We start from the raw sequence: 20730 nt of genomic DNA on the forward strand, positions 1-20730 counted from the left end.
ACTCTTAATTACTGCATGGAAGAATCATACAAAGGAAAACTGAGTTACACTTTAGTTAGAATGATTCGCAGAGAGACTGGAGATGCAGAGTAAGGAAGACCCTCTTGTGGAGTCACGAGGTTCAGAGCAGACCCCCTTGCTTTCTAAACTCCTGATGGAGGTTAGGTGTGGCTAGGTCCAATCTTAGCCTCAAACTTGGACAATGGTTTATGTCTAAGGGATCGTACGTGCAAAGTTTATATGATGTTTCATTAGCATCAATTCAGCATGCAATCAAAGTTACCACACTACAAGGTTATGCACGATATCAGTCTCTTACCAAAGATTTGTCGTTGGTAAAAAGTCTCTCTGCCTCGAGGAGCAACCTTGAGAGGTGTCCCAGCTCAAGGGGAGATCACTGCCATGCAGCCACACTGCCTAGCAGGGAGAGCTCCAAGAAGGCTCACTTAGGCTGTCATATTTATAGGGTAAAGTAGTTGGCTTGTAGTCAAATTACCTGCCATAGAAGAGGTATGCAGGAGACTCCTTGTACCCACAACTTTCTTTGTTCCTTGATAAATGGGTCTTGGAAAAGCCACCCGCTATTCATGTGTTAATCACATGATTGGTGTTTCAAGCTCATGCATCGATGCTCACTGTGTTGCTCTGCTCCTTTGTGGGTTTTCAGCGAACAGATTGAAGCTAGAGGATTTCACAGCCCAGCTACGGCTCAGGCCTTTACCTCTTCCGCAGCCTGTACCAAACTACCGCCAGCTTGGTCAAGGGATTGAGCGCATCCATCACACCTACTTCACAGGTGACATAGCCGAACCTATAGAATTTTTTGAGGCCTGATCAGATGAGCTAATAGTAATGTTATTGTAACCACAATGCTCTTAACATATGAAAGGAAAGATTTATAGGAAGAAAGAATATTTTTATTAGTACAATTTTTATATTTGAAAAAAGAAACATTTTTTTTTTAATGCAAGCCCACCTTCAGGTCTGAAATTAGAGCCTTTTATTGATCACAGAGTGGCAGCTCTGAAAAAATGCTCTTACCTTGCACCACTTTCTTTACAGCAGAACTGGGAAAAAAATGGCTTCTCTTTCTCAACAGAGCTTATTACTTAGGAAAAAAAAAACTAAGAATAAATTACATAGTTAAGATTAATTATATTGTGCATAAACAGCCAATGAACTTAAAAGAAAATCATATAGTACATACACTTAGAAAAACCCCAGCAGATACAGGCTTGTGCACCTTCACAACATTTCTTGCCTGTCATTTTCTGTTACCTGCCCCACTCCCTTCCTCTCACTGCACCTTACGAGTCCTTGGAGTTTCTTTCAGTAATGTATATTCTTCCCCATGGTTCTCTACAGCCTACTTTATGTATCCTAGTAATGTTTCCCTCTTACCCTTAGAATACGCTGTGATACACTGCACCTTAATATTAAGAAAGGTTTCCTGGTGTTAAGGGAGCAGCAACCACCCAAACATTCACATACCATTCAGGGAGTCGCACACACACCACCCGAGACTTTTAACTGCTAGGACCGGAGTCCCTTCGCAGCGGGCAGCTCCACTGAGCTGACAGGCGCTCTTTTTTGACTCCTTGCTCACACACACACTCACCCTCGGGTGCTTTCTCTCCCCTCAGGCTCGACCCTAGGTTTCCCTGAAGCAGACTCTCCAACATGACGTACGCCAGGCAAATTTATTGAGTGGTACAGCGATGAAGAGCAGCTTGAGCTGGGTGCCTCTGGGGAGGGACCCCGAACAAAGAAATCCCTGGGCAATTATACCCTTACAGTCTAAGTTCCCCTCCTCTCATGCGACAGTTCAGTCCCATAGTAATATTTGGGTCTGGGGTCTTCTTGTTCCTTATTGGATCTTTTCCCTGTCTCCAGGCAGGACATTGCTTTTCTTGTCTTGAATAGTTGCAGCTTCTGCCAGTGGTTTCGGCTACCTTATCTTCCTGGTTTGCACCAGTTTCAAGGCCTTCCTTCGTGTAGCTAGGTAGGAGTCAGCATACGGTCAGCGTATCTAGGTAAAAGTTTGCAGCTTGCAGTCTAAGGCTTCAACAGGTATTTGGATTCTTATTTGAGCTAAAAAGTGACTTCTACAACATTGGAATTCAACAATTTTTTCTCATTTTTTATTTACCCTTCTATTACTGTCTGGGTTTTTTTCACTTTAGACAATACCTATTTCGTGCCAGTAGTGGAAAGGTAGAGATATGAAAGCTCCTTGGTGACTCTTAGATTTGTTTTACACACACACAAAAGTTCAACAAAATTGCTCTTAAGAATATAAGTTTTCTTTCCAAGGTTTCCAAGTCTGTCTTCTTCTGATAGCATTTCATGCTGTTAAGTCTGCATTTCCTGCCACGAGTTTTGCCTGAGGCTATCTGGTATTATTGAAAGAGGACTGTGATCTGTCACAGGATCATGAGAGGCTAAACTGTTCATTGTGGATAAGCCAAAGATTTTGAAAAACACCAGAGGGCAATATTTGGATTGTCTTTCATACCAGATCCGTGAAGGCCATTGAGAAGAATATTGAGTTTCTTCAAGTCTTTCAGGATGTTGGACAGGTAGCTGGAAAAGGGAACTGGCGTTTATTTGTTCCTAGATTTGAGGGTTCATTTTCATCAGATAGTTGCAACCTCTTTCACTTACTTGTAGCTGTGGTATTCATTAATATTTGCTCACTTAACAGATTTCTGTGATCCTCAAAGATTGCTGCCAGGAAAAGTAATCATCTGATTTGAGGTTTTTGAAAAGCTGAATAGCCTGCATTTTTGATACATCCTTTTCCTTGCCATCATCAGATACAGGCTTCCCAGGTATTGTCTTGCCTTCAGAAGGTTTCTTGACTTGGTGGTCTTCCTGACTAATATCCGTCTTCACACTGGATTTTAAGCTATGGAAGCAATAATCACCAACCTGGCAAAGGAAAACTGGCTCAGTGCTGTCAGGATTTAACACCACCAAGTTACTCTCTGACAAAGGCTGCTTTCTAGGAAGATCATTTCCCTTCTGTAAGACAGGCAAAGAAATCTTTGTGGGTTCTGAATGTTCATGAAGACCGAAAGGGACAGTAAGATAGTCTCCAAATGTATCCAGGTGCAATTCGGAAGAGGTTGGTGCTTGACCTGAAACTGGGACCATGACACCAGTTTTCCCAGGAGAAAACTCATGGTAAGCGTGGTCACTGGGGGGCTGGGGCTCCTGTGAGTCACAAGGTAACTCCCCAGCAGTGACAAGTGGCGGATGGGTGGAGTCGCTGGCTGATGGCAGTAACAGGCTCTCTGTGGGAATGTACTCCAAGGGGCACTGCTGAGGAGACGTGATATGGCTAAGAGCCTTTGGAGATTGCTGCTCTTCTGTGCTCATGTTCGTGCCTTTCCCACAGGCTGGTGGGGCCTCTTGATTGTTGAGGTGCTGCATCATTTCCTTCTGATCTGGGAGCATGAAGGGCTGTGGAGGACCTGCTCCTGGCTGTTCTTGCCTCTGTGGAGCCTGGGGACAGTCTTCGCTTGGGAGGGTCACATACTGAAGGGAAACTGATTTCTCACAGACTCCCACTGGGTCCACTTGCAGGGCCTGATGCATATCGGGCTGGGAGGACATCACTGGGCTGTACAAGTATGGACCATTGAATGCAAGGCAAGGGATTGCTGTCTGGGAAGGAACACTTGCATCAGCACTGTTTCTCCTTGAAACAGGAAAGGAACGACCAGCAATTTGACTTGAGCAGGCAACTGGGGCGTGCTCTGACTCATTTAAAGCATGGTATGAGTTCTGCAGGTCCAGTGCAACAGGGGAAACATCTGTCTTTTTAGCCTGCCCTTCAGGGGACTCTGCCAAAGTCTTCGTCTGCCTGAATGTGAGAAAGATAAAAGTTGCTCATGAGAGATATTATTGTGGTAAATGTTAAATATAAAACAAGCTTAGTTGAAAACACACATAGCTACACATAGGGTTAGAAAAAATCTTTCTTGGAGAAGCAGGCTAACCCAGATAGCAAAAAATTGTATCCCTTCCTCAAAAGCAACTTGTATAGGCTTTTTAGTCACAGAACATTTGGTTGTATCCTGCCATGACTTAGGGAGCTCTTTGAGACGATCATCCACAGTGTCACTGTAATGTGCTGTTCACCGACCTGTCCACAACTTGAAGGATGCTAGCCTGCTCCATCTTCTCCGAAAGGTTGTATTTGTTGAAGTCCAGCTGGCTGCTCATTGGCCCCTTTCCTAAATGTACTTTCTGAAAACAAAAAAGCAGAGATGACAAAAGAGCAGTGTCTCACTGGCAGTGGAATCAAGAACCATACATTCCTTGTGGACAAAGAAAACAAATAAGAAAGCCTACAGCATTTGGCAATAGGGATACAATTTCACTAATATGACTAGGTGTGTTCTCTTCTCCAGAAGACAGTTACTTCCAACCCATATTGCCTTACCACTGATCTAACTACAAGTACTCAATGAGTCAACTAGGAAAGATGCCCTCCTAGACTGGTTATTTGTGAATAGAGAAGGACTCGTGGGAGATGTGATGGTAGGTGGCTGTCTTGGCCACAGTGATCACAAAATGGTTGAGTTTAAAAGTTTCAGAGTAATGAGAAAAAAGGACAGCAGAGTTGCTACTTTGGATTTCAAGAGAGCAAACTTTAAGCTGTTCAGGGGGCTACTTAGCAGCATCCCCTGGGAATCTGCTTTTGAGGGCTTGGGAGTCCACTAATGCTGGTCAGTTTTTAAGAGCGACCTTTTAAAAGCACAGGAGTAGGCAATTCCAGTGTGTCATAAGTCAAGCAAGCAGGGCAGATGACCAGCTTGGCTGAGCAGGGAACACCTTCTGGAGCTCAAGAAGAAAAAGAAGTTTTATGATATCTGGAAGCAAGTTCAGGCTTTTCAGGAAGATTACAGAGTCATGCTTCATATATGCAAGGAGGAAACATGAAAGACCAAAGCTAAATTAAGAGTTGAAGCTGGCCACTGTTGTATCAGACAAAGAGAAGGGCTTTTTTAAAGTACGTTAATAGCAAGAGGAGGTCTAAAGAAAACATTAGACCAATACTTGTTGATGATGGTCACCTAACTAACGGATATAGAAAAAGCAGAGGTATTCAATGCGGTTTTTGCCTCAGTCTTTAATAATACTTACAGACCTTGGGCTGCCCAGTCCTCTGAGTCGGAGGACCATGAGTGCGGGAACAGTGACTTTCCATTTGTGGACACTGACATTTTAAGTGACCAGCTGTATCACCTGAATGTTCATAAGTCCATGGGGCCTGATGGGATTCACCCCAGAGTACTGAAGGAGCTAGTGGATGTTACGGCAGGACCCCTCTTGATCATCTACCAAAGGTCTTGGGAGTTTGGGGAGGTCCCTGCTGCCTGGAAGCTAGCCAATGTTATTCCAATTTACAAGAAGGGCATAAGGGAAGACCCAGGAAACCACAGACCTGTTAGTCTAACCTCAGTTCCTGGAAAAATTGTGGAGAGGATCATAGTGGGTGCTATTGAAAGGCATTTAGAGAACAATGCAATCATCAGGTGCAGCTAACATGGGTTCAGAAAGGGAAAGTCCTGTTTAACTAATTTGATATCCTTCTATGATAAGGTCACCTGCCTAGTGCATGAACGGAAAGCAGTGGATGTAGGGTTTTTTTATTTTAGTTAGGCTTTTGATATTGTCCCTCACAGCATCCTTCTGGACAAGTTGTCCGACTGTGAGATGAGCAGGTACACAGTGTGCTGTGTGAAGAACTGGCTGAAGAGCAGAGCTCAAGGGTTGTAGTGAATGGGCATACATCTGACTGGTGACCAGTCACCAGTGGTGTACTTCAGGGCTCAATTCCAGGGCCAGTTCAATGTTTTTATCAATGATCTGGATGCAGAAGTTGAAGGGCACCATTAGCAAGTTTGCAGACAATACCAAACTGGGAGGTGCTTTTGACTCTCTCGAGGGACGAAAGGCCTTGCCAAGGGATCTAGATAGATTGGAGCATTGGGCAACCATCAATGGAATGAAATTTAACAAGTCCAAATGCCGGATTCTGCACCTAGGACAGAGTAACGCTGAGCACAAGTATAATTTGGGAGAGGAGCGGCTGGAGAGCAGTCCTGCAGAAAGGGATCTGGGGGTGCTGGTTGACAGCAGGCTCAATATGAGTCAGCAGTGTGCCCTGGCAGCCAAGGGCAAACCGCATCCTGGGGTGCATCAAATACAGCGTAACCAGCTGGTCAAAAGACGTGATTATCCCACTGTACACCACAATGGTGTAGCCTCACCTTGAGTATTGTGTGCAGTTCTGAGCCCCGCAATTTAAGAAGGATTTTAAGGTACTCGAATGCATCCAGAGGAGGGCAACAAAACTGGTGAAAGGGCTAGAAGGAATGTCCTGTAAGGCGCAGCTAAGGACTTTGGGTTTATCTCGTTTGGCGAAAAAGAGCCTGAGGGGCAACCTCATTGTTCTCTACACCTTCCTGAGGAGGGGAAGTGGAGAGGGAGTTGCTGATCTCTTCTCCTGGGTATCCAGTGATAGGACGTGAGGGAATGGTTCAGAGCTGCACCAGGGGAAGTTTAGACAGGACATTAGGAAGCATTTCTTTACTGAGAGGGTGGTCGAACACTGGAACAGGCTTCCTAGAGAGGTGGTTGATGCCCCATCCCTGTCAGTCTTTAAGAAGCATTTGGACAATGCCCTTAATAATATGCTTTAACTTCTGGTCAGTCCTGAAGTGGTCAGGCAGTTGGACTAGATGATCATCTAACTTTACATAGCATAAGGGACAGGAGCTACTCCCTTAAAGAGCTCATAGAGATGCTGCAGGTTCCTACCACAACAAACATCAAAGCTACTGCTTTGTGCAGCGTCTACTCTTTTCCAGCACCATATGGAGACACTCTGGGCAATATTTCACCTATAGGGGTATAATTACTGTCCTTCTATACCAGCTGACCAGAGAAACAGAATTACTGGGATGTTTACAAAACTTAGGATAAGGTAATTCAGTGCAGGGATGGAATCTTTCAAAACCATGAAACAAGGCAGTGAGTGCCTGTGGATGAAGAAACAGGTAGGGGACAGGAAACAAAGCTATTAAGGTGCTTCTTAGAGTGGGAAAAAGTTTCCAGTTTTTACTGTAGAGATCAGGCAAAAGAAACTAACTTGAGAGTTCAGTATAATCATAACCAGTTTTTCTTCTGGTGCAAGAGAATCCATGTCTAGTCTTTGACATCTGTTTGAAAATGATGTATTAAACCAGTGTGTATGTGTGTGTTGGGGTGTGCACATTATTGAATTAGCTCTTCTTGCAAGACTGCAAGACGTTTACCACCAAAATGACTATACCACCCTTTCCAGATGTTGGTTTTAATTGGAACGGAGGAAGCAGGGAGGGATGTTCTACCTGCTCAGTTTTGACCAAATGCTGTCTAAGTGTGTTCCTCGATTTCCAATAAAGAATGCTTGTCCTGGTAACAGACAGGCATGTGATAACATTTATTCCAGAAAATCCAGCTCCTTAAAATAAAATAGGGCTACCACCCCATTCTAAAAGCTCTGAATTAGTGTTCATTACTGTATGGAGATTAATGAAAACACCAGTTGATGAAGTTTGCTAATGTCACTAGCTATTTCAGTCAGTTAAAATTCTAAAGTACTGAAAATCTTCTAGCTTGATTTTAAATCACAGCGATGCTGACAAGCACAACACAACGAAGTCTACTAGTATAAATATAAGATCACCGTTATGTTAAATATGTCCAGAACTTCCCCTAAAAATAAGGCATAGGCTAATGAAGATATCTGTTCATTGTGGGCTAGGAGACAAAAGAGCTCTTAAGATTATTGAAACTACTGAAAAAGAGAGAAAAATAATGAACCCTTCAAGGTACAGTTCCCTCTTACCCCCAGGTAGCTCTGGATCAGAAGACTCTTGCTGGGGTTTGGAATCTTTTCCTCCCACATATGCTTCTTCCTGCAACAACAACACAGAGGTTTCAGGTTTTGCTTCTCAACATGGCTGCAGCCAGAAAAGACTGACTGCACCCCCTACACCATGCTGCTTTGCACAGTGAGGCACCACCAGGGCCCTGGCATGCCCCCACCCAACTCTCACCCTTGCACAGACATGCACAAGGCTGCCCATTGCACACGGAGGCTCATCTCCACAGGGACCTCTCTCTCATGGGGACAAGAAGTGCCTCAGTTTTTATGCCACCCACATGGCCAACACGCTGCTAAATCTCCTAGTCACAACGCAAGCCTACCTGAGGAAATACTTATAGCTGCAATAAGCAACTGTTAGCAAAGTGATGATGAGAGCTGGGAGCATCACTGGGAGAACCACTGGTGAGAGAACTGAAACAGAGAAAAGAGAAACAGGTATGCACCTGCAGAGGGGCTGCTTCCCGTAACAGGTTTTTCACTCTGGTCTCTCTTCATGCAAGCAGATCAGGGAAATGCAGGTGGCAGGTCAAGGGACAGGATCGTGAGGCTTTCACGCTGTTGGGATACCCTCCAAAGTGGGAGAGACCAAACGTGGGCCAAACAGCTTAGTAACCAAAGGAGTTTGTCCTTTCCTCTACTGATTCTTGTTCGTTTTTTACTGACATCAGAGGAAACAATTTATGCTAGTAAAAAGATGGTTAGGTACCTTACTCCACCATGAACAATAGCCACGTCTTCAGGCACCTTAGGTCTGCCTTACTCTGTACAGTCCTGAAGAGATGGGGTCTCAGAGATTTTCAAAGAGCGAGCTTCCTCTGCTAATGGCCATAACTGATCGTCAACAACATACCAATTTCTTCCAGAGTACACTCATCAAAATTTGCCAGCTGTCTTAGCACTACAAGGTTCTTCAGGACAAATCACATACGATCATACTACTTTGGGCACAAGACCATACTGACAGGAGGCATTCTGCCTCTAAGTCCAGAAACAGCAAAAACGTGTAAAGGTTCCTATCTATCTCCAGTGGACTCTACTGTGGGTCTTACGCAACCCTATAGTCACTCAGCAAATATAAAAGACTGATGGCTTATATTCTGTCTTCTTGCAGTCCTGGGCTCTTCAGTCACTGGTAGCAGAATGGAATTCTTTTGGGCAGGATCTTTGCTTGATTCTCCATGTGGAAACCTTTATGGTTGGTTGTACTCACCTTGTGAAGGGAAGTAGGAGAGAAGCTTAAAAGGTCATCCCTGCTCACCTCCTTCCTTAGCATTGCGGCTTTACTGCAAGGATGCAGACAGCACAGCTGCCTTGTAAAGCAACCCCAGCTAGCTCATGGCTGGACCAAACTTCAACCCCAGCTGAGAGAATGCATTTTTCTATAGAGGCATCTCAGCCATTAACCGTGCACAAAATCTTACAGAAGTAGCCTGTGTGAAAAGTACCATTCTCTGTCTTCCAGGTGAACTCCTCACTCCATTCACTCCAAGGCCCCTCATAATCCAGAGGCGTATTCACCCTTGCACGCATTTTGCCCCTATATTCTGTAGATGATGCCAGCATCTGTGGGGTGAAGATGAAGGGAGGTTCATCACTGCTGATATTTAGCTTCTGGACAGTCTGGGGAAAAGAAAGAAGCACAAACGATGAAGATGAGAGGAACTGTCTTTCCCATTTGCCCAGCAAAGAGAAATCCAGGACTCCTGCACCTTCTAAGACTTACCTTTTCATATTGATTGTTTTTCCAGTACTCAACTTGGTATCTCTGTTTTATGAACTCATATGCCAAAGTGTGTTTTATCCACCCCAGTTCATACTCTTGGCTCTCTGTCACTGTTACTGACACATTTGCAGGCGGCTGCACCTTAACTGGAACACACGGAATGTCTCAGAGTATTTATCAACATACTGGTCCAGCACTCCCTCTCACCACTGTGAACAGTTTCCAGAGACTGAAAACAATGTTGGTTTATGCAATGTAAGAAGTCTCAGCTTTTTAACACTTCTTAATCCCCCGCATCTTCATTTTCTAGTCAAATACAGTAAACCAGTAGACCATTAAATAACAGAAAATCCTTATCCATTAATATTGACAGCACTCCCTGTGTACAGAAAAGCACTAAAGCAATATTTGCAACATCTGTGCTGGTCCACCACATTTCCAGAGATTTTTCAGCTCTGTTGGAGCTACTACCTGATCCTTTTGTCCACTGCAGGAGCTCTCCCAGCTTTAGTCCGTGAAAAGCAGCACCAGTACCCCCAGATACATGCAGGCGGAGATGATCCTCCTGGCACACCTCACTCAGCAGAGGAGTCCTACCTCATCCAGTGCTCCAGGAGCCACTGCACAAACCCACAAGAGCGCCAGTGGCTTCTTGAGAAATCCCATAGTGACACATTCCTCCCAAACACCTCTCACCACAGCTTCCCGTCACCTGGGACACTCATGAAGGTCAATCACAGAGCAGTCAGCAGGGTGACAATCGCTCACTGCAAAGCTCTGGGTCACAGCCTGAATTTCTGCACAGCGGTTTCCACCACTGACACCTTCCTCAGAGTAACAAGTGCCGCTGAGGAGCTCCACACCTGCAAGCCACCTCTCCCAGACCTCTGACCTGACACAGCATCCAGTTCCTTACTTCATCAGTCCCGGTCTCTTCCTCTGCCCACACGCTTTTCCTCACCACCGCTGTCCTCAGCCTCACTTGCCCAGACAGGCATCTCTCCAAGAAACAACCAGGAGAAGCAGGAAACAACACAGCAACTCACTGTTCTTGTAGGCTTCAATCAGTTTCTCCTCTGTCTTGGGCCAGACAGACACATGGTACTGGCTGTGACTGCTGGGGTTGCTAACAGGGATCTCACAGCTCTGGACCACATATGGGATGTGGGGCAAAGCCTTCTCGTTTACAGGAGAGCACTCCTCTTCTCTGAGGGGAGAAAAAGAGGTTGAGCCGAGATCAGTGGGAATGGGACCGAGCAGAAACTCCATGGGAGAGGCACAGGCACGCTGCCATGGGCAGAGCACGTACGCTGATGCCGGAGTGGCCCTGAAGAACAAGCCAAAGAGGACAGAGGTGGTGATCGCTTTCTTCACTTCCCAGCTGCACGTCAGACGATCTGCACCGTTGAAGAGGCAGCGAAGGTTCCTGGGCTGAAGGCCACCTTCAGAGCAGATGAGAGCAAGCTAAGTGACAGGAAAGGTCTGGCTTCTCAGCCAGCGCTTCCACCCCTGCACAGCCCCACTCCATCCCACGCTACCTTCAGGGGTCTTCCACGACACCTCTGCGCTCCACTCGCTGTACTGCCCAGAGAAGCCACTGGCCCGCCCCGGTCTGGCTCGCACACGGGCAACATAGCTGCTCTCTGGGACAAGGTCCTTGCGGCTGAGATGGCAATGTGTGGTGTTGGAGAGCAAGAGTGAGGCAGCTTTCTGTTGTTGGGTGAAAGGAGGGAGAGAGGGGAGGGAGGAAATTGGGGAGTTGCGGAATGGAGAAGAGGGGTGGAGGGAAGACAGGAAAAGAGTGAGAGGAGGTGACTGCCAGGCTGCATTTCCCAGCAGTTACATGCATGGGATGGTCGATGCACATGCTGCCGTGCAGTGCTTCTTGCTCCCATACTTGTGGGGCTTCAGCGTGCATGCTGCCCACACGGCACAGGAAGGGTGAGGCACAGGCACTGTTGGGCACAATCTACCGCAGCAGGTGGGCCAGCTCCTGCAGCTTGCAGAGTCCCAGTTGTGTTCAGTGCCAGCTACACAAGTTCACAACTCTGCTCAGTGCAGAATTTTGTGGGAATCTGGCCAAGATAATTCTCTTAAAAACTAAAGATCGGGCTGACAGGTATAGAACAGAAACATGTGCAGATATAGGGAAACACTAGGGCAAAGGATATGGACACTTAAAAACTAAAGAAAAACCCCAAACATATCCTTCTGGAAGGGAAAGCAGCTGAAAAGTATTTTGCCATTTTCCCACATGAACCCACAGGCTCCTGTTGGAACGTGCTTTAATTCCATTTGGGAGGCATTCATGGCAAAATCATTTCCAACCCAAAACCCAAGTGCAGTGCTTTTTTTCAGTGAAGAATAGATCTTTGCATTCAGTTCAAGACAAATGGTATTTCACTGTGCCAGTCACTTGCAAACAGAAAGAGAGCCCCTTCCGCCTGACCTGAAACAACATTTGTTGCATATCCTCATAGTGCCTGAGAACGGAAAGGCCATTCATTTGCACAACGTTTACCACAGGCTCTCAACCGCCCCAAAGGGTGCAGCCCAAACCAGAACAGCCCGAGTGCTCCGCTCTTACCTCCCAGGACTCCCAGTCCCGCTTGTAAGTGACTTCATACTCCAGTGCATTGCCCAGCCCTTGGCTTCCATCAGCTGCTTTCCAGGTCAGCAAGACGTCTCCTGATATCATCAACCTGACTGAGAGGTTTTGAGGTGGGAGGGTCTGAACTGGAAGGTGAAGGTACAACCCATGAGATGAGATAGTGAGGACAGGGACGGGAAGAGGGGAAGAAAATGCCTAGGTAAGCTTCCTCATTTCCAGAGTATCTTATCCCTGCCACACCATGTAGCTCCTGATTGAGTCCCCCTTCTAGGTCCAGCTGCTCCCAGAATCTTGCCCTCTCCCTTCCCTGCCCCATCCTCTTGATGTGGAACTCTGGCAGTTTTCATAATGGAAGTAGAATTAAATTCCTGACTGAATGGCAAATACATTCTCAAAGATCCCTAATATTTATTAGAAAATGAGAATTTGGTGTTTAATCCTTACCATTTTGGAAAAGATCAACATTTAGTTCTGCTTGAAGCATCTTGTTAGGTTTGAAGCTGTAAATATCTTCTACCCCTATTCCAAAATCGTCTATAGTGTCGCGACAAACCCAGTGCACATAGGAGCCTGGAGCCTCATGTAAGTCATTTTTTGTCTGGCGTTTGCAAAGCATCACCTCATTCTTCCTGTGTATAGAGAAAGTGATCTATAAATATCTGATTTGGAGACCTATAGTTAATGCAAAATTAAATGCCTGAAACCAATTCCATCCCATTCTGTTGTTGTAATTTACTCGGGCACTTACATCTTCTTCTCACTGTACCTGTTAGTCCTGTTTTGCATCAGTTAATATGACAAACATTTTTAAGACCAGAATTTTTGTCAAATGCCTTCCCATTTCAAAGTTGTGCTGTAGAACATTACATTTTGGTACCAGTCTATTTTTGTTAGTTTTAACCTAACACTACGTAATCTCATATTTTTTATGTGAGAAATAGTGTGATAAAAAATAATGTAATGGAAATGCACTTTTTACTCAGAGCGAAAGGCATTAAAGTTTCTGGTGATCCTTCGCTTCTGGAAGACATGCATTTTGCAGTCCCAGAAAGACACTTAAAAAAAAAAATCTCCAACCAAAATGTACTTCTGCATCCTTAGTAGTTCTGTTCTGTCAAGGGACTTTATGTATTCATTAAATATTTCATCCAGAATGTTAATCATCCTTTTAGATAGCCTTTCTCCAGGCCAAGGAGCATCATGAAAATTAGAAACAATATTTTAAACTAGACAGGAGAGGATAAGCTTTGTGTGCTTGCAGTAGCCTGAGCTGCTGGAAAGATGTGTTGCTTCTTTTTGTACCCTCTGGAATTTTGTTTGTGCTTATGGCTTCATGCCCGGTATACTACATTGTTCCAGTTCTGATGAGAAATATTAAATTGTGAATATCTAAGCCAAATACTGTCTTCTAGGATAGGATGGAGTCTCCTAGCCTACTATATGTCAGCAAGCATTATTCAGCACTATTGCTATTTTTAAAGGTTGGGTATTAGCAAGGAAACCAGGGATGTTCCTGAAGTATGGGTGGGACTGCCCATACATGTGAGTACTCTTAAACAAAAGAGTCAATCCAAGGGTTGTGAAGTCCTCAAGATATTTCTGTCTACTCACCAGCATTTCCTTACAGTTTGGGATTTAGTCAACTATTCTTCATCTATGAGCTGACCTTGTTTAACCATTGGCCATTTTGATTTCAGCTGTGTGACTGTCCACACTTAATACCTGCTTGCCTGATTAGCTCACTTCAGTCATGTTTCCTGTGTGATCCACACACTCCGTCATGTAACAATGGCCCAGAGAATCCTCCAAAGGTCCAAGTAATTTTATATCATCTTTTCACAGAAGCATTAGCTTTAAGGTCTTGTTCCAAAGACCTTCCACTGATCTCAGACACTTTTAGGTCTATGAATTCTCTCTTCTTCACAATAAAACCAAGAGTTCTTTCTCTTTCCTTTCCTTCCTGTATCCCCAGACTCTAATTCATTTTCTTCTCAGCTTTCCATCTTTGTCTTCCTCTCTCCCTTGACTATTCCTCCCTCTCTGTCCTTTCTTATCCTCACATTGATCCAGTCTGGTGATTCAGTTCCCTTTTCATAAGGAAACAGATGTAAGAGAGAGATACTGTCATAAACAGACCAGTATCTCTGGGAGGAAAAGTGATAACACAAATGAACTTACCAGTCTTCTCTATCTCACAAACACAGAGTCTACACATGTTTCTCAGAAGTGATTGAAACCATACACTCAGTGATGCTCCTAAATAGGCAAAATAACAGCGGGAATGTCTCCTCCCTTTAACCAACACTCAGGCTCACACTTGTTCCGACACCATCTTCTCTACCCCATTAATAGCAACCTATATGCCCCATCTTATTTCATATCTGTGATCCCACAACAAAATTGTGGGGAAATAATTGTAAAGGTAATAAAAATAAGTCCACTAGCATACCCTATTCATTCCTCCCTTCCTAGGAGAGGCCTCAGAAGCAGGCACAACTTTTACTTTAACCCAATGACAGAAAGAGGTGGCCATGTTTTCTGAAAACATGACTGCTGGTCCCCAGGATTCCAAGTTGTGGCCAAGTTCCCTTTGGACTTTTATCCAGCACAGCACATTTCAGGTACTTACATTATAATATTATTCCTTTGGTAAAGAATCATACCAACGAGGGCATGAGCCTCTGAATGCTCCATCCACGTGCAGGTCACCTGTGAGTTGTAGTCATTGTAGCAGCTCAAGCTCTTCATAGGGATACTCTCTGAGAAAGGAATTCAGGCAAAAAAGATGCAGTGATTACAAATGTAAATAGTGAGAGATAGCAGGAGGTACAGTGACTCTGCCAGCAGAATGGGGAAGGCACTGATAACAGTACTCCCTCATGGCAGCAGAAAATGACTCTTGGTGAAAATACGTATAGAGTTGTGGCCATTCTGCACATCTCCACAATATGCAAGTGTCCAAACCAAGCTACAAGTAACAATTAAGTGAGACCTTTGTGCCTGCAAGGCACATAATTCTAGCCAAGGTATCACTTTTCAAACACTGATTGTTTCTACGGATTAGTAGATATCATGGTCAGCAGGCATATGGTGATAAGTTCATCTTTGTGTGCTGCTGTGTGGGACTTCTTTGCCACTAACCTCCTAGTAAAGGTTATGACACTAGAAAGGTACATTTAAAAGTGAGATGCTCTGGGAAGAAACTTGTTATGACTCAGAAGAATGCCCAGACTAACTTGTTGGAACCAGATTTATAACCCAGAAATGGCCAGACCTCTCATCAGGGATAACTTTTTTTTTTTAACCTCACAATTGTGAAGTGGGAAAATACAGGTTGTCCCTGGTACATTCACTACGAAGCAAGTTGCTTTCTTCTCCTTCTTTATTTTTCTCTGAAGGTAATATCTGTGCTGCACTATTGGGATATGACCTTCAGATGGCAGAAGTGTCAGCATGCAAACATGGGTGTGCTCTCTCAAATAATTTTTCTTGATGAGAACTACTGTCAGCTTGGTTGAGGGTCTTTTTACAGGCAAAAAACATCAGAGAAGTATGATGGTGTCTTAGCTAGCAGGCATAAGAGGAACGTTACTTTGATCTTCTACTGAAAACCAGTGCAGAGTAAGTTCTATGACATTCCTTGCATAACCAGAAAATGGAGCATCCTACATAGAAAGAGATGGTCTGAATGTAAGTCTAAGGCTCGGAATGCCAAGAGACCAGCCCGACCTACACTGTAATATATTTTCCCTCAGAGATCTCAACGGGAGATGTCTTGTAATTGACACTGGGCCAGGCAGCATAACCTCTCCAGCTACTGCGGACACCAGGCATTGGCATCTGTCTTGGAAAAGGTAGATATCCATGAGGCACATCTTCTGACAACACTTTTATTCTGGTATGTTTAGGATGGGTACAGGCTTAGTCTTGATGCAGACATGGTGCACTGGGTAATCCAAGGAGATACTTCCCATTCCTAGCTCTGCTAAATCGAAGGGAAGGGAAGGGAAGGGAAGGGAAGGGAAGGGAAGGGAAGGGAAGGGAAGGGAAGGGAAGGGAAGGGAAGGGAAGGGAAGGGAAGGGAAGGGAAGGGAAGGGAAGGGAAGGGAAGGGAAGGGAAGGGAAGGGAAGGGAAGGGAAGGGAAGGGAAGGGAAGGGAAGGGAAGGGAAGGGAAGGGAAGGGAAGGGAAGGGAAGGGAAGGGAAGGGAAGGGAAGGGAAGGGAAGGGAAGGGAAGGGAAGGGAAAGGGGAGAGAGAAAGAAAGAAAGAAAGAGAGAGAGAGGAAGGAAGGAAGAAAGAAAGAAGGAAAGAAAAAGAAAAGTAGCTCTCATTGCATCAGAAGAGGAAAGACATTAAACTCAGAAACACAAGCAATGAATACGGCAGATGGTCTCTTTAGCTGTCAGCAATTCCACAAGAAGAAAATCAGGTCATCTGGATGTTGCTGTTGGTAGCCCCCACACACACCCCCGTCTTGTGTCTGTCCACTTGTCTCTACTCCTGTACGCTACCATCTGAATCATGCAGCCCTTCATTTTCCCATGTTTTCACTATCAGGGTCTATTCCTCATTCCTATTCACTATTCACAAGTCAGCTTGTTCATCTCATCCATTTGTCCAGTATTTCACCTGCCATACCACCAGCCTACAACTGATCTGTCTGTACATGCATCTGCTACACACTGGTTTTGACCAAGATGTCTGTTCTCCTACAGCATAGAAGATGGTGGCAGAAGGAAGCAGAAAGGCAAGCAGAAAATGAGGAAGAACATTAGCTGAAAGGAGAGAAATACAAAAAGAAAGGAAATAATGGAAGGATAAAAGAGACTATACATTTAAAACTCACCTTGAATGGCTTGGGCACTGAAGACCAAATACAGATTCAGCAAAAGGATGAAAATCTCTCTCATGATCATACTGTCCTTTGTGCACAGGTTTGATCCTAATTCAGAAGATGATTGTTTTCATTGCCCACTGGCTACTCTCGTGCTCTGCTTATTGTGGAGCTTCTTGTTTTCATTTCATGTAAAGAGAAGTAAAACTGAATTAGGGAACTTCTTTAGGCTTAGTGTTGGAGTGACGTTCAGAAAGAACTTCTACCAAGCATTTATTGTAGGACAAAAATCCATGTTTTCTTATTGTGTGAGCTTGCAATATGAGCAAAGAATGAAGAAGTAAATGCACATTTCCGAGGAAGTGAAGGGATTCTTTCAGCTGGGTAGCAACAAGAAACAATCCTAGTCTGTGAAGAGAACTCAGCCTTCAAATTCATTCATCCTTCTGCTCTTCATGCTTCAAAGCCTTCCTAATGAACTACAATGGTGCTCTGTTTTTTACCTTTCCTTAAAAATATGATCCCCAACAACATAGCTTCTGAGACCTGTAGGGGTTGAATTTCCATATTCATTCACTTTCAGATTTCTCTTCAACATGCTACTTTTCCAGCTGCTCCCCAAACAAGTTGCAAATTGTAGAAACAATACTGAAGAAACTATTTATCTTTTTTTTGTGTGTGATTGTTGAGATTGAGAGTAGATTGAGTGGTTCAGAGACCACGGACCACGTTGTTCAATACCGGAATTCAAGTCCTTTTGGCTCTCTCTCATTGCTCTCTCAAAAGTATAATAAACTCACCAGCTCAAATATGTTACAGAGCTGAGACTCTTTTCTACTTTAGGGGAGCATGGAAAAAATTCCTTTTAAATTCCTATTGACTTTCAGATTCCTGAATGCCACCTCCTTACACCAGAAACAGCTGGCTGAGCCCTTGAATAATCACTACAGCTAAGGAATCCCTTAATGACTCACAAGCCCTCATATGAGACCAGACTTTCTGCCATTTTGCTTTCCCCAGAGAGGAAGCAATTCCCTTACCTGGATCCAGACCTGTCTGTGAGGCAGATGATTCACTCTGACGGGTCAGTCTCCCTGTCCAGCCTCCTCCCACAGCATCAGAATCCTCTGATGCGGTAACCAGCAAAACCACACTTCCCTACAACTGGAGACAGAAGACCAACCACAGGATTTTCTTGGCTAGTAAGTCTTCAAAATAACTGCTATATCTTCTATGCACCTCAAACGCCACTTTCAAAGAAGCAGACCACGCCCTTTCAAGGCAAGTCTGTGCAATTGCATGTAAAATAGGAAGTCTGTACTTCCTATTTTAGCCCCCAAAACACTTACTTAGATGGGACTGTTTAACTAGGAAGGGAGGGGAAGGAAGTTTGTCATTGCCAATCTGCGTGCTAACAATTACCAGATCATGGGACTAATGTATTTTCAGAAAAAAAAGAGGATTTACTGCAGCAGAAGTGAGAAAGACTAAGAAAGAATTCTCTGTTTTTTACTCCAGTGCTGTTTCTTGCTTTACTCTAGGCTAGACAATCTTCAAGGCAGGGATCATTCTGTACTTTATGTTTATTTGTATACATTTATTGGGGCGGGGGGGGGAGAACTACCTTTATCTCTGTAACTCTTTAATTTGAGTAATTTTTTAAAAAGTAAGTCTTACTGATTTCAACAATTACCAATAAATTGTAAGTATTATAGTACACAGAGGAAACAAAAGAAAACTGGTGAGAAGAGTTGATCTGAAGTTATCCTACATCCAAGGCAGCCACACTGTTTTAAATCCAGATTTTAAACTTAGCCCAGTAGCCTCCAATAATAAGATCTACAGGAAAGTTAGGTAGCCATAAGGGAAAGACAGACTCAGGTTTGCACTCTCAGGGGTAAACTATGGGGGACTAAGACGACTCCCCAGATATGGAATATAACTGCCAAAGTCCATCTGTTCTGCTACTACACCTTCTCTAAATCCCTGTAGTACTGACCAAAACCATAGATAGCACAGTTAGGATCTCACAAGAACTGCATCAATATGCAAGGAAAAAAATGTATACCGTGAATAAGGGAAATATGCAAAGCAAGAAGGAGAATATGAGAGTATCTGAGGAACTTGTGTGTCATTGGGACTATAAGGAGGTGTGCATATAAAACCTGCAGACAAGGAGGGGAATGTGCGACTTTGCTGGATGGGCAGAATTTACTTTGCATTACAGTATAAAGGCAGAAAGGAATTCTCCTGCTCTCATTTTCAGAAGCCAGTAAGTTTATGCATGTTCTTCCTCCACCCTTAGAAAAGAGGTTTCTTGTTTCCCAGCAGACATTTTCCCTCATTTTCCTTCCTCACTCAAACAGCTCCTCCATCTTCAAACAGACTTGCTGAGTTGCTGGTTACATCACAGGATCTAGCTGTCAGTGGAAATCATCAGATATTATTTGCTCTGTTGAAATCCAGGAACAGGTAACAGGTAATCTTGCACACCAGAAGCTTTGCAGGCTATGCGTTTCAAACTTGCAATGCATTCTTTTACGTGTCACAAGGTGTAAGATTACTAACATTATCATTGCATATTGCTTCATGTCCTTCCTAAACTGCATTGCTACAATGCCTTTGAAGCGGGAAGTTACATTTTGTAACATTTTAGTAAAATAATGTCAACTAAAACCTTCCGTCATTGGACAAAAGGAAGACATAATCTGTGTCTCTTCTGAATATACGTTATGTACCTCTGAAATTTAATATGCATGGAATCTTCAGATGGAACCTTTGTACCTGGAAAGCAGATATGGCCTCTAGCACATCTTGCAACTCTTTGGAAAGTGCATTTTCTTATACAAGTCTGTACAGGATTGGTATACTGCTAGAACTATGCACTTAATAATTAACTCTCAAGTAAGAAATTATTTATGGATCCTAATATAGCAAACAATATGCTTATCTAAATACAAACTCTTTCCTTTATTTCCAATACACTTATATGCATAAATGCACAGCTACAGATAATGAATATTAAAGTTTCTATATAAAAATAAGTTTATGTATATACACCAGAAAGAAAAAAAAAACAAGTTTAAAGGGTAAGTCACCTTAAATACTTTTGTTGTTGTTGAAGATCTTGTTACCTGATAGCATTACAGGTAACATCTAAGAAAAAGAGAAAACATTATTTTGCCAGTTTTGGGAGGGGCAGGTTAGCTATTCATGCATCGTTAGTTAACTCTTTCTTAGCACCTTCAGATACTTGTTAGTTTTCCCTTTTGTCTGTACAAATTTTAGCAGCAGATTGATTGACAAAGATTTTTTTAAATGAGAAATTGTAGCTTAATGCCACAGAAACTAACAGTTGAATCCAAAGCATGGTGTTTGAAAACTCTTTTAACTTCTTATTTTTCACTTTTATTTTTTATTATATTTATGCTTGGTGGTATCTTTTTAACACCATGACTGCATGGTGTTTTTAAAATACAGTATTTTAGGTATCAAACAATTTATATAAAACATACATAACTTGTAATTCTTACAAGCAGCAGTAAATTTTTTCAAGAAGAAAATATTTTAATTGTATGATCATTAAAGAAATTATTGCAAGATTTTTTTTTCAA

General features: G+C 43.5%; 1 protein-coding gene across 5 annotated transcripts; it reads right to left on the reverse strand.

Moving 5' to 3' along the window:
- Positions 1–1681: 1681 nt before the first annotated feature.
- On the reverse strand, positions 1682–20721 carry LOC104021581 (cytokine receptor common subunit beta-like). Of its 5 annotated transcripts, none has more exons than XM_087764545.1 (14): positions 18157–20180; positions 17129–17291; positions 14912–15041; positions 12727–12911; positions 12259–12407; positions 11210–11381; positions 10981–11113; positions 10718–10878; positions 9672–9817; positions 9370–9568; positions 8269–8359; positions 7907–7976; positions 4151–4254; positions 1682–3868 (listed from the first exon to the last, which is right to left on the reverse strand). In XM_087764545.1, exons 2-14 carry the CDS (start codon positions 17196–17198, stop codon positions 2698–2700), a joined length of 2781 nt encoding a protein of 926 aa, XP_087620671.1. In that variant the 5' UTR covers positions 17199–17291; positions 18157–20180; the 3' UTR covers positions 1682–2697. The 5 variants fall into 5 exon arrangements, with proteins under 5 accessions (XP_087620671.1, XP_009473443.2, XP_087620670.1 ...); XM_009475168.2 differs by having other exon boundaries at positions 9394–9568; positions 18157–20179; XM_087764544.1 differs by lacking the exon at positions 18157–20180 and adding an exon at positions 20215–20721 and having other exon boundaries at positions 9394–9568; positions 10718–11113.
- Between the last annotated feature and the right edge of the window lie 9 nt (positions 20722–20730).

This window comes from Nipponia nippon, unplaced genomic scaffold (assembly GCF_047370975.1).
Source record: "Nipponia nippon isolate SJK-2023a ecotype South Korea unplaced genomic scaffold, ASM4737097v1 scaffold_3, whole genome shotgun sequence".
Classification (NCBI taxonomy): domain Eukaryota; kingdom Metazoa; phylum Chordata; class Aves; order Pelecaniformes; family Threskiornithidae; genus Nipponia; species Nipponia nippon.